The sequence below is a fragment of the Periophthalmus magnuspinnatus genome, chromosome 5 (assembly GCF_009829125.3).
Source record: "Periophthalmus magnuspinnatus isolate fPerMag1 chromosome 5, fPerMag1.2.pri, whole genome shotgun sequence".
Lineage (NCBI taxonomy): Eukaryota > Metazoa > Chordata > Actinopteri > Gobiiformes > Gobiidae > Periophthalmus > Periophthalmus magnuspinnatus.
This window is the reverse complement of record NC_047130.1, coordinates 6460805-6477887: the sequence shown is the minus strand read 5'-3', so window position 1 is coordinate 6477887 and position 17083 is coordinate 6460805. Positions and strand designations below refer to the sequence as shown.

The window sequence follows — 17083 nt, the reverse complement described above, 5'->3', positions numbered from 1 at the left end:
TTGTATTGCACAATTTGCACACAAAGTAATTCAAAGTGTTTTACAAAATAAGAAAGACATTAAAATCACACGAATCAAAACATAAATAATCACAAATAATCATCATAAATTAGTAGTAATATAGAGTATAGTAGTATTAGATTAGTGCATGGTCCCTCTCCATCCAGTTTTTCATTTACAGTTAAACTGGATTTTAGCGGAAGTCAGTGAGTTAGTTTTTCACAACACGACCACCTGCAACAACTAAATCTTTCCAGCATTAGAAATATATAAAAAAAAAAAAAGAGGAGGAACTTCCCAGCACAAATATGTAGTAATTGTGCCTAATGGATAAAACTTAAAGGCCCTGTAGCCATTTTTTTCCCCATATATTTTATCAAAATTTGTCTTACTCAAGCACAGATATATTCTATAAGCAGCTCTTGAGGTCAAAATATGTCGGCTGTGTGCTCTCTGCATCAAATTTAAAGTTTTTTATTGTCCGATAATCAGGAAGTGGGTGTTACTGCCATTGTGGTGTTATAGAATATACATTGGTGCATTAGAACCGCATCTGCTTGGTAATAACACTTAAAAAAATGCCCAAATTGTTCCTTTTAAAAAATAATAATGGGGAGTTATCTTTGCCCTTGACTTCGAATCTTGGATCGGGTCGGGGAGGGTTTCAAACTGAATGGAGGCAGAAATCTGTAAAGCCTAGATTCAGAAAAATATATTTATGAGAAAGCCTCACCCTGAAAGACCTGTTTTATCCTCAACCTATCTCCATGGTGACCTAAAGACATTCTGGAGGTTTTCTGTCAGAGACTTTTAATATTGTTTTGTCTATGATTTGGTTCTTTAATCAGTCCTAAAAACTCATATTCAGATTCTATATAGTTGCCTTGGTTCTGCTTTATTGGCTGCAGAATTTGTATAAATCTCAGCTTTGATATTATGTTGAAGCCGTGACTAAAGGGATCTGCCTCTTCTGAGAGTCACACTTCACTCTGATTGGTTGAATCTCCCTGTTACTCGTAGCCATAGTGCAAGGACCATAACCACATTTTATACATAATGTTTTTGTGGCATAGCTTTACTTTATTTGCACAGTGTTGAAGCTAATTTTATTATAATTATGTTTGTACTCCAAATTGTATCTAAAATTATTTCAACATATATTTTAATATTCTTGTTAAATTGTTAGCTCTGTTAGGTCTGTCCAACCTGTGTTAAAAGGGGATTGGCAAATTGTCCCAGGTTAGATCACATTTGATTTTATACAGCCATATCAAATTAGTAAGGTAATATACACTCTATGTAGTATTCCAAATGGTATATTTTCATTTTTGTATTTTTCTGTCAACTCTTTTGTCTTGCATCTACACACACATGGGCATCAGGCATGAAAGAACATCTCAAAATATTCCTTACTGCTCTTTAGTCCAAAATTCTTCATCTACAACAACACATTGTATTTTTCATTTTGTACCAAAATATTGCTACCAATTTACCTTGTAATTCCTGCATGTACCGTACAGCTCATCTCTCCCCATGTATTCAAGGCCAGACACTACAGGTAAAACTGCAAAACCAATACGATGAGAAGCACTGCGTGGGAACATGTATGGTTCAAATTTGTAGACAAGTGCTCTTTGGAAAGGGCTTCTTTTTTAACTTGAAAGTAGGTGTCTCTAGGATAAAATCTCAAAAATGCATATAGAAAATCACACAATGAAACAAAAAAGGCACTCTGTATAGAAAAGTTAAAAAGACTTTATTGCATCTTGGCTAATAAAACATACACACCAACGTGTTTCAGACAACATAGGCTTCATCAGGGCACAAGGACAAACCTAAGTCATTTCAAATGTCGTCAAAATGCATTTTTCTCCCACATGGAAATGTCACCCCTTAAAGCAGCACTTAACAAGATTTTAACTGACCGTACAGAAGGATTTGTCCATTTCTATATTCTAAACATGATGTCTGAAAGTTTGAACTAAACAAAGCATCAGGCATTTTTTTAATGCCAATATTCATTAAGAACTACTAAACTCAATGATATCCAAAATCCCCATCCATCCATTTCTTCTGCTTACCTGAGGCCAGGTCACAGGGATAGCAGTCTAAGCAGGAACTCACAGACTTCCCACACCCCAGACATGTCCTCTAGCTCCTTGGGTGGTAATCCTAAGGCATTCCCAGGCCAGCTGAGAGACATAGTCCCTCCAGCATGTCCTCAGTCTTCCCTGGGGCCTCCTCCTGGTGGGACATGCCCAGAAAAGCTCCCTAGGGAGGCATCCAGGAGGCATCCTGAACAGATGGCAGAACCACCTCAGCTGCTACTCTCGACATGGAGCAGCGGCTCTACTCTAAGCTCCTCCTGTGTGACCGAGCTCCTACCCTATCTCTAAGGGTGCGCCCAGCCACCCTACGGAGGAAACCCAAGTATCCAAAATCCCCTCTAACCATATTGTTTTGTATCAACACAATTAAGCCAGAAATGTAAACCTAGATTTTGCAGATTTATGTCCCAAATATGTACAATTTTGGCCATTTGCCCTTTTTATATATGAAAAAACATGAAACACATGTAATACATTTTTTGTGTTTTATTAAGTGTCTCAATATGACAATACTATTTGTGTATTCATTTTTTTCCACAGAGGGAGCCATCCAGTCGTGCAATGCCACAGCGTACGTGATGAGTGCCGCGCTCAGCCCGGGGGCCCTGATCGCTCTCCTGGTGTGCATACTCATCCTCATAGGTAAGCAGATGGGAGCCACTGGCCTGTACAGTACACTATATTGATGGATGAATGTGTGAGCCGTATGCTATGATGGATGACTCGGACGTAGGGATGAGCGCAATTCATCAGTATTGCTTTTTTGCCGGGGTCACAGCGAAGTTCAACTGCACCATCAGGACCTCCTCAGGCGTTAGGTTCAATAGGGGGATGTATACTGTTAAGACGAGGAGAGTGATGGCTGCTCCAGGAACGGGCCACCTAAAGCCCTCCAGATACCGCACGGCCACATGTGTTTCACTAAGTGGGTATTTGTATTGAGAATGGGAACAGGACTTTGAAGCAAAAAGGGATGGATAAATCAATACATACATACATAAATACATACAATACAATACAATGCTATACAATACAATAGTATTAATCGCTTATGAAGCAGTCCATTTACAAAGTTTAGAAAGTAGGAGGTTGTGTACAAATACAATTTTGGATTTTGTTTTTCTTCAGTCTTTATTTCAAACACACAGATTATTTGTGCCATAATTAAAAGAAGAAAAACATTTATATTGATTTTTAATGGGTATTTTTTCTATAATTACAGCAATTAAACGCAATTTTGCATTATTTTTTGTCTTTAAAACTGCCACTTCTCATTATATGCCATCTAGTACATAAAGAGCTGTATCCGGCATATTTCCAATGTTTGTAGTTTGTAGTTTGTAGTTTAAATGTATTTTAAATGGAATTTTATTTTATTTATTATGCTATTTATTTATTAATTAATTTATTTATTTATTATACTATTTATTATTTAAATTATTTCTTTTTTTTTTCTTTACTCACTTTCTATTTAAGTTGTTACACTATAGGTGAATTTAGACCTAAAAATTTCAATGCAATTCAACAATTTCAATTCATGAACAAAAACAACAAAAAACATATCAAAATTCATGTTCACTCTACCTACAGGGAGCTTTGCAGATTTAAAGATGTTTTGTTTAAATCAGCCGCAGGGACATTGGCTCTTTATGAATGATACTGCGCCACTGCATGCAAACGCAGATTGGACCAGACTGAATGGAGCAGAAGTGGGGCGAGGGTTAGCAAGGAGCACACAGGTAAAAGCGCTAGCTCAGCTCTCCCCTAGAACAGCACGCTTTAAATAGACAAGGCATTCCAGACGTCTACACACACACACACACACACACACACACACACACACTCACTGTATGCATCTACTCTGGGCAACGCTAGCTTCACTATTGTCACATTTGAAAATTTTATAAGTTAGTTTTTCCATGCTAGGGCTCCAGTGCTGTGACAGCAGTAAAGGACAATAGCAGTGTGGTACTTTGTCTCCCCACCGTGTTGCTACACAGTTGACACCGGGCTGCTCGAGTGTGATGGATGAGCTGACGCTTGCAGTTTACACGTGCCTATCTGTTTCTTCTAAGAGGTTTTCTAATGAGTGTTGTTAAAACACGATGGCCATTAACCCCGCTGTGACTGGATAGCTTTTCAGAAGCATAGCATTATTTATTCATAGTTTTTTTTAAAAGCCTCTACAAATATGTTATCAAGAAATCTGAGGCAACCCCCCACAGATAAAAACATGCAGTTTGTTTTGGCACTGGGTTAGAGATGTGCAAAGGCGTGCGCTACTCTCAGTCCTGGCACAGAAAGTTGAAAGGCTATTTATATGTTATGAATTTGTTCAGTTCTAAATTATTCCTGTAGGAGTTGTTATGGAGAATATTATAACTGTTCTAGCAAGTTTACTCCATATTAAAGGAATGGGAGCACAAACTAGGCCCCCAGAAGTATAGATACATTTTCTATCAGGTATTTATGATTCTAATATTCTGATTGAGCAAGGACTGAGCAGCAGGGTCTGGAGAGTAGACTGAGACAGCAAAAGAGACAGCAAACTTGGACAAAATAATGGTTTATACTATGAGGCGATATGAGATGTTTAAAGGTTTGTGTTTTTATTATTATTATTTATTATACTGCACATTTGTGTTCATGTATCAGTTCAAACAGTTTTGCTTAATATGGCTAACCCAAGTTTCACGCAAAAACTAGGCCATTCGAAGTAGGATATAGACATTTGTCAAGACTTTTCTCCTCTCTGGCCCACCGCACTTTCTCAACAAAGCTTCACATAGACCACAAAAAGTCAGGGGCTACCAAAACATTCCGATTAAAAATGCAAAACATATATATCGGTGGTCATCCTTTTCAGGGATTTTATTTGATTCTGAATTGATTTTAGATCAAAATGTATTCTTTGCATTATTCACTACTATTCTTGATTTTACTCACTCTGAATACTACCTAATACTACACAGACACACACTACACACACACAATTACCTACTAATGGTACGATGGCCTTTCGGAGCCATTTTATTCAGTACGAGTCTTCCCCTTTGAAACCAGAATGGATAACCCATGTTTGGATCTTTTTCTCCATTGAAAGCCTGATAGTCAGTTGGAGAATACATTATACATGGCGCAGTGCATATTTTTAAAGGCATGAGTGAGTACCGGGGAATCTGAGTGACTTCGTCTGAGGGAAAATGGGTAGACTATTCCATCAAAGCAATGGAGGACAGGTTCAGATTTTCAGTGGGTTTGGTGGAGATGGAGAGGCTAAAATGAACCACGTGAGCTTCCAGATCTCAACTATTATGTGGTGTGAACGGCAAACACAGAGGGTGAATGCCGGAAGCACACGGAAACACTGACAGAAGCATGTTTCCCTCACACTTAATCATGGAGGGGACACGGAGAGACTTTCTATCACATCCTGTCGCTGGCATATATGACCTTTAAAAATGTCGTGCCTGATTTTTACCTACTTCAAAATTTGAAAATCACAACAATTTACAAAGATCCAAACTTATTCCTCACTTACTAAATGCTTTCCTAACATTCTAATTATTCACGTGTAAATTTATAAGCTCGTTTCACACTCTGGGTTTTGCCATTACGGTAATTCTAACAACAAGCAGCGTCTTAACTGTAACGTTTCAGAATTAGATGCAGAAGGCACACATCGGTCTCATTTGTAACTTAAAAGCTGCTTATACGATATATCTGTACTGGGGTAAAACAGATTTTGCTCAGTTACACAGAAATGAGTGTCTTTTCTCATTAAACCATGCTAACAATCGTCAACACAACGATAGCTGAGGACATCAAATGAATAAATTTTGTATGTACGTATTTATTTTTTCGTATTCTAATGTCTTTAGGCAAGATCCAGTGTTTGTAAAAAAGAGATGGAATGATGTATGTATCGGCCTAGCAATAATGTCTTATCAAAACCGTCCCTCTACATATGTCAGTATTGACCGCTACTACCACCAACACAAACTACGACTTGGACTGATCACGTTGAGATGAGACAGTCTTGCCTTTCATATAAGATTCGATTAAGCCTTACATGCATTACTTTAACCAACCGCGTACATCGCCCCGCCAGCTCGTCCTCATGTCTGGATCACAGCTCAATATTCGGATAACGTAAAAAAATGAAAGGAAACTCCTGGCTAATTAGCGAACAAACAAACAGCCACACTCCGGTTCATTTATATACCAGCAATGATGGATCCATTCCTCAGCATCTGCATCTCTCCAATTACCTCCCATCTGCCGACTCCGAGCTGGAGGTAGGGCCACGTGGCACAGCCCAGGGGTAAATTAAGTGTCCTGTCAGGAGCGCTTATCGCTACATCTGCCCGCGTGGGAGCCTCCTCACTAACACGAGGCTACGCTACAAGCTACATGTGCGTTCATACTTGACACTGATGTATTGATAATATAGGAGGGATGCTAATTGCTAAGATAAACAGTGTCTCACCACGTCCCGTTTCAAGATCGTATATATTTACAGCGAGAGGTGATGTTATAAGACAGGAAACAATTGGTGGAATAGTGGTTGATGGTAATAATTGTGAATTCTAAATATCTTAAAGCTGCATTGCGAAGCTTTTCTGGTGGAAAACTTGTTGCTATTGACACGTACTTGCTTTACCTGTTCCACAATATGGTATTAAACTTGTCTACCTGTGTTTTTTAATCACAGGTGCTATTATTGCTATGAAATTCCTTGAAAAACATGCACTTTCCACAGATCTGGCCTGTAACTTGGCTTGTATGCATCACTTTCTTGTCTCTATGGCGTACTGTAGAGCATCAAAGGCAAAGCAATAACTTATAAGTGAAAGCAATACATTTTTTTATTTATAGAATATGGATCACATGTGTCTGAAGTTTTTTGAAATAATAAAGTGCATTGAAATAACTATTATAGCAACATCAGTGCAAAAGTAATGAGGGCCTGCTATCGTCTGTTAGCCGGCCTTCAACTGTCTGTATATTATAACCATGCATTACTATCAAGCACTGAATGACTCCATTGAAGTGTAGAGCTTAACTATCAGCCTCTTATCTGCACGTACAAAGCATTTCGTACCATTAAGTTTTGATCCTGCCATTAGTCACCTTATTTATGTAAATGTTTTGTAATTGTCTCCTTTCAGACGATTAGCATGCTCAACCATGTGCCACACGATTTACCTCAAACCATGTCCGTTTTCCCCGCCCTGCTTCAATTAATTTCCCCATGCACCATTGAGGAAAATAAACACAATAGTTAGAGAGTGCGCTCCCATGGTGCCGGGAAACAATGCCAAAGAAAACCAATGCATATTATCAGTGAGAAATCCTGCGATAAATCCCAATTGGAGTTCAGCAGAGCTCGGGAAGCAGGCAACAAGAAGGGGCGGTCCCACTCTGCAGTGCATGCTTTAAGGCTGTTTGTGCCAAATGAAGACAATTACCAGGAGGAGAAACCAGTCATTTGTACAGATTATAGGCTAGTGCTTTGCATAAGAAAAGAGAGGAGAGTGAAAACAAGCTAAACTTCACGTCGCAGGTCAAGTTCAAGGACTGTATGTGTTTGTAGGAGAAGAGGATGTGGAAAATCAGCCCTTTAGTTCTCCAACAGTTAATATACTTGGCAGAAAGTGTTTACAATGACATCTTGTTGAATATTTCAAGGCCCACTACCATTTTTTTTCCATGTACAAAACTTGTCTTACATCATTACCGATATAATGTACGAGCACCTCTTAAGTCAGCTGTATCTGCATCTAATTATAAAGAATCGTATTGTCCGATAATCAAGAAGTGCACTGTTAGCATGCTAGTTGTTGTTCGCTTTTAACGTGATGGCAAAACTCTGCTTTGGTCTCTGAAAGTTTTGAAACGCACTCATGAACTCATCGCAGTGAATAATTCGGATGCTCGGATTGCAGAAAGTAAGTGAGGAATAACTCCGGGCTACTGCGAACTGTTTAACAATTAACTTGTTTTTAGACAATACAAATGAGGTACAGCTCCGTTAACTAAAATAATGTGTTTCCAAATGCTATGAAATGTGTCTGTTCAAATTGCCAGCAAAGGTCCTTGGTTTGCTAACACACTGGAAAAGGAAGCAGTTTGCATTAAGCTAAACACAATGGCAACGAGCATACAAGTTGTGGAGCTGTATCACAGTGAAATGTATTATTTATTTATGAATTTTAGTGTTTTACAATGGTGAGAACATTTAACATGCACATTTTTTCTCTTCCCAACACTCATTCCCATCATTTCCACCAGAAAACATAACACAAATGTAACAGAAGGGAGCGACACAAACACACAAACTGCACATCAATCATCTATTTAGTTACACTCTTAAATAAAATTGGGCATTTAAATTATCGAGACAAATCTGGAGTTTGTTTATGGACTTAAAAAACACAAGGAAAGTTCATAGTTTACCACGTGCTAACAGAGGCCAAAGAGAGGGAGGATATGGCAGATGGACACATTCACACAGCGCCTTTTTTAAGACACTCAAAGCACCTTATATCAACCACACACAACAACACACACATTCACACACCAGTGCACACAGACATTGGGGCGCAAGGCGGGTTAATCGTCTTGCTCAAGGACACAACAGTCTTCACGTGTGGATTTTTCCGCTCTACGAAGAATGTTCTTGCTGGGACCTGGATTTGGACCAGCAAATTTCGGGAATAGCAACATCGCAAAGTCTTCAACACGACCAACTAAACAAATATCACCCATTGTATTCGGGATTACTGAAATTAGCACATTTTTACCACATTGTCCAACTATTTCACTGTGGTAATCTCTCATATCTTTTATTTAACCAAACAATCAATATGGGCCTCGGGTTCTAACGTAATCGCTTCAACTTTCTGCCTATTAATCCAACTGGCCATGCATTTAGATTTTCTGTTGAAGTTGGCATTCTTTTCAGCTAACAGCATGTCTCTAGAAGACTCCTGCACCCCACTGGTTAATAGTCTATTCAGATGCAATATGTCCTCCTCACAAGCGCTCATTGTCCGTCATTGCTTTACAAAGGAGATTCGCCAATTCTGCTGTTAGCGCATCTGATTGGGCCATTAAGAACTGCACCACCGCCAATCAAAACTCAGGAACAAAGTTTTGCCATCTGCTTATTAGAGAAACGTCTGCGCAGAACTTGGTCTAATTAATGTCATTTCCACTAATTAAATGCTGCAAGAAGGATACGCTTTTTTCGCCAGTTCGTTAATGCCTTCAGATATGTGGAGCCAAAAATAAGGAATAAACATTTTTGATATATTATCCAATAACATAGTCTAAAGGATGGGTCTCCCTGCTCCCAGTCGCTGCTTAAAAAACATGAGCTTGCATATATATAGTGAACGATAACTGGTACTAAACTGTATATATGCATTTTTCTTTTTACATTATATCTTGTATTTAATTTGTCCAACTGACATTTAACTGGAATAAAAGGCAAAATGTGCAGCTTTTCTAAATGCAAAATCTCATATAAGTTGACACTGTGCGAAACATAAAAATACAAGTGCTGCTAAATGAACGATTTGATGCTCAGATGAAGTGGATGAAAATTTACTATTTGAGTTTATATGTTTAAGCTAAATTTAAAGGAGCACTGTGTAACTTTTCCGGTAGAGGGTCTGCCACTTGCTTGTCTTCATTGAGATACATGTTATTGTCCCCGTATAGGTACATTTTCAGTGCTATCATTCAACGCAGCTAGAGCAACCTGCCAGGATTATGTTATGGCTTTGTCTGGAATTTTCCACAGTACGGCATTAAACTTGGAACTCGTAATGGCAATGTCTTTTCCATAATAATGCAAATAGCGCTTTTTCATCTTCAAGGCACTCAAACACACATTCATACACCAGTAGAGAGGAAGGGTAAGTGTCTTGCATAAGGACACAATGACAGTATTCATCTATAGGAGCTGGAATTGCACCGCCAACCTGTGGGTCAGTGGATCTCACAGCACTACCAATTATATTTTAGTTTGTTTTTTTTTATGCCGAGAGGGGGATTCAAACCGCCAACCTTCAGATCAGTGGACAAACACTCTACCAACTGAGATACTGTCGCCCTCCATATTTTGTCTGTCTCCATAGCGACAAGCATGCCAACAATCCCTGTTACTGAAAAAATAAATGCTAGAAATGTGTAATACCAGATCGTAGAACAAAAAATGACAATGTTTTTATTTGTCTTTATTTCTATGACCTAACCGTTTGTTCATTTCATCCTTCCTTTTTTTTAAATTTGCACTATTTAGTTTCAAACACACCTAATCTGTTCTAACTTTAGGACCACAAGCCATTCCAAAGTACTGTTGCACATGCACGCCCTGCACCAGTCCTATGCTAATTTTGTTTCTTCTTATTACCGTAATTATTGGATGAAAATGGGACTCAATTGCTGTTTATCCATTAGCCATTCATTATCTCCCACTCTACCCCAGCGCGCATATTTCACTCTTTATCAGATATAATAATCATGACTTATCATCAGCACAGGTGATGAGTGCAGTGAATAAAAGAAATGAGGCTTTATTCTGCATTTAAAACACTATTAAGCTATTTATATTAATACTAATTTCTTGTTTATAACTAATTTTGACTGAACATTTGGTTTAGTGTCTGCACCCCCCGCGGGCTACTATGATAATTAACTAAGATTAATTAATCATAGCACTAAAATGAGCCACAAGGTCGCTAATAAACAACAATTTAATGCAGAATTGACCAAAATTAGTCTTGGGATTGCTTGCTACCTCTACTGCTCATACAAGTGGCGTTGGCATCTTGTAAGTGAGAAGAATATGTTGACCGAAAACTTAATGGTTTAGAGAAGAGATTTAGTGATGTTGAAACTGGTACAAAGTATCAGCTCTGATATAGAAAAATGAGCTGGATCTGGTACTGGTTCAGACACTAACATTGCTGGGCCTATATGAATGTTGATGCTTTAAGAACATGGCTGAAGTTGGCCCTGAACATAATCTAAGTGTTGAACTTATTATTGTTGAAGCATAAATAAGTTAATTTAGATTAGTTTTGTTACATATTAATTGGATTTTTAAAGGAAAGTAAATGCTATTTCAGTTTCTACATTAGAATCAATTGATATTGTGGACTATTGATTGAACTTTTGGCTCTTTTATGGGATACGAATCTTTTGGATCCTTTCATTTCAAAGAGCCGTTAAAAAACTGGTTCTTTTACTATTTATTTATATGACAGAAACCAATGTCAGAACTCATTTACAAACTAATCACAGAGAGAAATGGTCAAGGCTTAGATCTGTTTAAAATGTTTCAAAGTGAGACTGGGAGTGTGTTTACCCTTTCAAATTCTGCATCATCTAAATACAATTTTGCATTACAATAATACAAGAGATATCAGATGTCAAATATGTTTTTGTGCACAAAGCTCTCACTGGTATCACCAGCTCTGCTTCTGAGCTGATTCTTCTGATGATTCAGCGTTAATCAGGATACAAATCCATAAAAATCTGAATGAAAAAGATTCAGTTTTTCTAAAAAATGAGATCTGGTTCTAACCGTTCACGTTAAGGAACTGTTCAAAAGAATCAACTAATTCATGAACGTCACATCACTATTGTGGACACTCAAAACCACCGTATCTAAATTTTTTGACTTATTGTAATGTTTTAACTTTCTATTTACATTCAATTATCAGCACCTCCAGAAAGTTACACATAGTACCTTTAAGCCAAATTATTGATATCAGAACTGAAAAATGGCGGAATAGTGCATCTCCAAATTAGAGTCTGTGATTGGTATCGAAACCTCTGAAAAAGTGATAAACGTAAATGAAACTAAAGTCTATTCCAGATATATATTTTTGGGATAAGGAAACAATATAACGACTGATTCACAGATTTGACTCTCTATAAGTGCATTAGAAGGAGTTTAGTGTTTGGTGCCACAACAGGAGGTGGAAGTACCAGCTCGTGTCTAATCACAAATGTGGGCACTAATTAAAATAACAGAGACCAAATTACAGAGTTATTGATTTATGTGCACACCGCCTTTGTTTTCCCACTGCATCCCTCCAATATAACACCATCCATCTTTATAGTTATCTCGTTTTTAAACCTGGATCCATTTCAGAGCAGTCCATTGTCTTTTAAGCAGCGGTGGGGCCTAAAGTCTTGAATGCGAATGAGTATTGATATACAGATTGGTGTCCATTAAGCCTTTTTGAATCATATTTCTGACCAAGGCAATCAGTGTTGTAAAAAATCAATCCTCATGCATTTGGAATATAAAAGCTAATAATAAATGACCCCCTCCCCACTGCGTGTGTCACCAGGAGGTACAATCAAAGTTACAATGGGAGTAATCAGAAACTTGAAAACTATTAAAAGTCCATCTTGGTTTCGCATGTTTAATGTATTAGGCTCTTTCTGTATTAGCAATATGTGCGTGTGGCCCTCAGAACATAAATCCACTAAAGTCGTTATTGCTCTGTTCATTTATCTGCTTTGACATGCAGCTATAATAACTTTTGGGCGGTTTTTCATAGCTCAGAATTCTGGTTATGTATTTATATTATTATATATTACGTTATACATTACATTCATCAAAAAATGAACAAAAAATAAGTTTCCGATTTGGCGTATTCTTCATTTACAATCGGTGGTGATGATATATAGCCACAGCTGCCCTGGACCGACAGATTATTGGTTGGAAAAGTGGCCGCAAATCGGACCGAAATTTGCCTGGGATCCAGAATACACACTTCTCCAATGGATTGCGAAGATGTGAGGCTAGTTTTCCGAGTTCAGATGGGCGTGATTGACAGGTGGATCAGCCAATTGTTGTGTCCTTAAACCACTTCGCCCCCGGTGTCTGTGTACGCTGGTGTATGAATGTGTGTGTGAATGGGTGAGTGGTGCCTTGATGTAAAGCGCTTTGAGTGTCTTAAAGGTGGGAAAGCGCGGTTTAAAAATGTGACCATGACCTTTACATCCATGATCGGTTTGTATCAAAACAAATATGGCAGCTTACAAGGAAAAAAGAAGAAAAAGATATATATCACAGGGGACAGAAAAAAAAAACATTGCAGATTTATACAGAATCAATGACCAAAGAACTAAACTCTGAATCTGAGGTGAAAGAAAATATATTCATTTTATAGTAAAAGCCAGAGTTAAATGTCAACTGGACAAAAAGTTGTAGGAGTGAAGATGTTTTTTTGCTCATCCAAACATCTTCCCTCCTACAACTTTTTGTCCAGTTGAGAGATTTAACTTTAGCTTTTTCTACGGATCAGACCTGTATGACTGAGGGATTACCCAGATATTGTTCATTTTGTTTAAAATGATGGGTGACAAATGAGCTCCTTCGTTTTACATGCGTCACTGAAATAAACAAATCTGATCGCAAAGCCGTGTTTGAGCCTGACCTGAGGCGCAACAAAGAGAGTGGTGACCAGACCGATATCGTTCTGGATTTGCCACAAGCCCCAATCAGTTCCAATCATATTGATAGACTGTATATATGACTGTATATATAAATGGACATAGCTAACCTGCTAGCCGCCATATTCCAAATAGGAAGTGATCATGGGCGGCTTCCAGCTCCATCGGCTCTGGGTCCAATTCACTTTACATTAGAAAACTGTCATCCCTCTCTCTGTGACTGCTGCTGTCAGACTCGTCATTTTGGTCTTAAAATGTTCGTATTAAGCCAATCAACATTTATTTCGCTATTTTGTCTGTAACTCAAGATATTAGCGTTAATAAGAGACAAATCAGGTGTCTTTTCCCCCAAGGTTGCTCCCACTAACATTAGCCACAGGTTTGATTGACAGCGTTGCTTAACTTCAACAGCTTCGTTTCAGATTGGCTCTTTGGTTGCTATGATACTCGCAGTCGGAATTCCAAACATGGAACTTGGCTTCAAATTCGCCACTAGCCTCAATAAGCTTCATTTAACTGGAGTCGAACACTATGGGTGACGTCACACTCCCTTAGTCCACTTTTTATACAGTCTATAATCACATCCCATCAAACACTTTCACACTGATTGTCTTTTTGGAGTCAATAAAACAAGATTCTTTAGTAGCTTGTTTGATCAGTAGAACTACAGAAATGGAAGTAATACACCTATTGTAGTTCTTTCATCTTCGCTTCCAACATGATATTGACACCTTCATTAGTGTCATTCACTGTTCGTACGTGGGACTATAAGAAGGTTTTATTAGTGCACCTGCTGGGATCTGTTGTGAGGCATTGTCACGTTACATTTAATACATCTGCCAGTGTGGATGCCATCGCAGTTGGAGATGAACATTTTCATACTTTGTTGTTGCAGTTTTCATGTCACTAAAATAGCTTTATAATGGGAAAATGACTCAAGTTTGCGAGATTAATCTTCGTTTGATTAGGTTTGACTTGTTCGGCTATATTTACTTGCTTTAATCAGTCAATGGAAAAGTTTCATTGTGTTTTTTTGTTCTCATTTTCATTTCGAAATTAAAAAAATTACAAAAAAAAAAGATTCATGTTGCTTAAATTTTTGCTTGTTATACTAAATGCATCTACACAAGTTAAAATGGCTCAAAGTGACTATGCAAAAAACTCCTTTCATTCGCCCTTTTGTGGGGGTTTGTACGCGGAAACTGGGGGCGAGGGGGTCAAGTGTCTTGCCCGAGGACACAACAACAGTATTAACCTGTGGGAGCTGAAATCGCACTGCCAACTTGTGGGTCACTGGATCTGACCACTCTACCAATAATGTTTATATCAAGCGCGAGTTTCGAACAACCGACTTTGGGTCAGAGGACAAGTACTCGACCAACTGAGTTACTGTTGCACAAGATACACTGAACTTGTGGAGTTGTTGCAGTCTAAGTATCCACAAATCTAATGTTCTTCTCTCTTCTCTCTGCATGTCTCTTCTCAGTGCTGGTGCTGCTCATCTTGACTCTGAAGCGTCACCGGAAAGGCCAGCGCATGACTGAGGAAGAAGAGGACATGCGCGACAACGTCATCAAGTACAACGACGAAGGCGGCGGCGAGCAGGACACCCAAGCCTACGACATGAGCGCCCTACGCAACCTCTACGACTTCCCCGAGTCCAAGGGCTCCGAGCCGGGCCCCGACATCCGATCTTTACCCCAGTGGATCCAGACCAACCGGCACAACGGAACCACGCTACGAACGGGGACGGAGGCGAACGCGGTGGCCAGTCTGGGTGTGGAGGCGGTCGCGGCAGATTTCTCGCTCTTCAAAGGTTACATCAAGAAGAAGGTGGAGCAAGCCGACGCGGATCTGTCGGTCCCGCCCTACGATTCGTTTCAGACCTACGCGTTCGAAGGCTCCAGTTCGCCGGCTCTGTCCCTAAGCTCCATCCACACACTGTCCACTACGTCGGAGCAGGATTTTTCCTACCTTAGTGACTGGGGGCCAAGGTTCAGGCAGTTGGCCGGGTATTATGCTCCCGGAAATCTTGAGGAAGAGGGGTCCTAGCACAGTAGACCAGGATAGACTTTTCAAAACTGCTCTCCCTATCCCAACTTTCTGGACATATCAGAGCCAGCGCTGTGTTCTTTACTAAGATGAGATCCACTCTGTATCCTCTTGCTATAACCGAGTCACTGAGGCAAAGTGTTGGACATTTGGAAAACTGACTTTTGTTTGAAGTGCTAACAGGCTAGTGCAGCTACATCAGTGGTAATGGAAGCTACATCAGTGGTAACGGAGTGGCAAATCTACTCGTTCCCAAAGTGTAAAATACTGCTATTGATTACTGGTCATTTATACAAATACTAATTACCTTATAATATGAATTGCCTTTTTTTCTAAATAGAAGTGATGATTTTGTTAATAGGCTCCAGGATGAATGAGGAAATACACTGACTTGTTAATGGGATGTTTGTGCAAATGGTGTCAAAACCAGCTAAAGGCACAATAGTGGCATATTCAGTAAGTAGGCAAGTGTTTTGGCCAGAAGGTCACTGGGTCAAATCCCCCTAAATTTGTATGTGAGAGGGGTGGGACGAGACACAGTTTCCACGAGATAAGACAACATGAGATTGGATTCAGGAGGACAAGACAAAATGACATAATTGATAATAAATAAATTGTGCAATCTGATTCACAAGTATGGCCTATTTACGCTGGCAGTGTCTATTTGGAACTACAGCTTCTCCAGAGGTGTAACTAGCTAGCACTCAACACCTTTATGTCCTATCCACATGTAAACAAACAAGACAATTATCTCACAATTTTCCTCATGTCTGCACAATCTCTGGCCAATTTTATCCTGTGAAATGTTGTGGCACAAGATCTTGTTCCATTCTTAGTATGCGGTTGTTATCTCTGAAGGTGAGACATTTTATCCACATCATCCATTCCTGGAAGGAGTAACAAGAGGATGATGTGTTCCGTGTTTTCTGTGACAAAACCGAAAGCAGCCATATAAAACGTTATTTTGTTATTTGGCTTATTTCATTCATTTATATGTCATTATGTAAAAAAAAACAAAAAAAAAACATATTTCAAGGATTATAGCAATGCATATGGATAAATTACTGGCTTCTACAAATAACATTCTGTGCATACCAGGTTAATGCTAATGCTGTCTAATACTGTCTAATTTAGATATTTCTTCATGATCTTCAAATGAAATGACACACTTCAATTGTTTTATTTGTATTTATTTTATCCAGCCTTCATGGTAAAGACTTAGATGATCCAGTAATTTCAAAATGTCGGTATATTACGTCTTGGGATTGGATTGTGTGACTGGAGACGCTTCATATGACAGTTACCCACCTCAGTATTAACATTAACGGTAGCTATGGGTGCCAAGGCCAAACATGTATTTATAGTAAGAAGGAAATATTTATGTATTTATTTGTCATGTATTTATTTATTTATTACATCAGACTGTTCTTACCGCCTCA

General features: G+C 38.8%; 1 protein-coding gene across 1 annotated transcript in view; it reads left to right on the top strand.

Annotated features, from left to right (window-relative positions):
• LOC117370831 (cadherin-22) overlaps nucleotides 1-16649 on the top strand; it is a 257026-nt gene extending 240377 nt beyond the window's left edge. The window contains exons 12-13 of the mRNA XM_055221940.1: nucleotides 2649-2750; nucleotides 15079-16649. Coding sequence (XP_055077915.1) covers nucleotides 2649-2750; nucleotides 15079-15644 — 668 coding nt within the window. The 3' untranslated portion in view covers nucleotides 15645-16649. The remainder of the gene's footprint in view (nucleotides 1-2648; nucleotides 2751-15078) is intronic.
• Nucleotides 16650-17083: the final 434 nt, after the last annotated feature.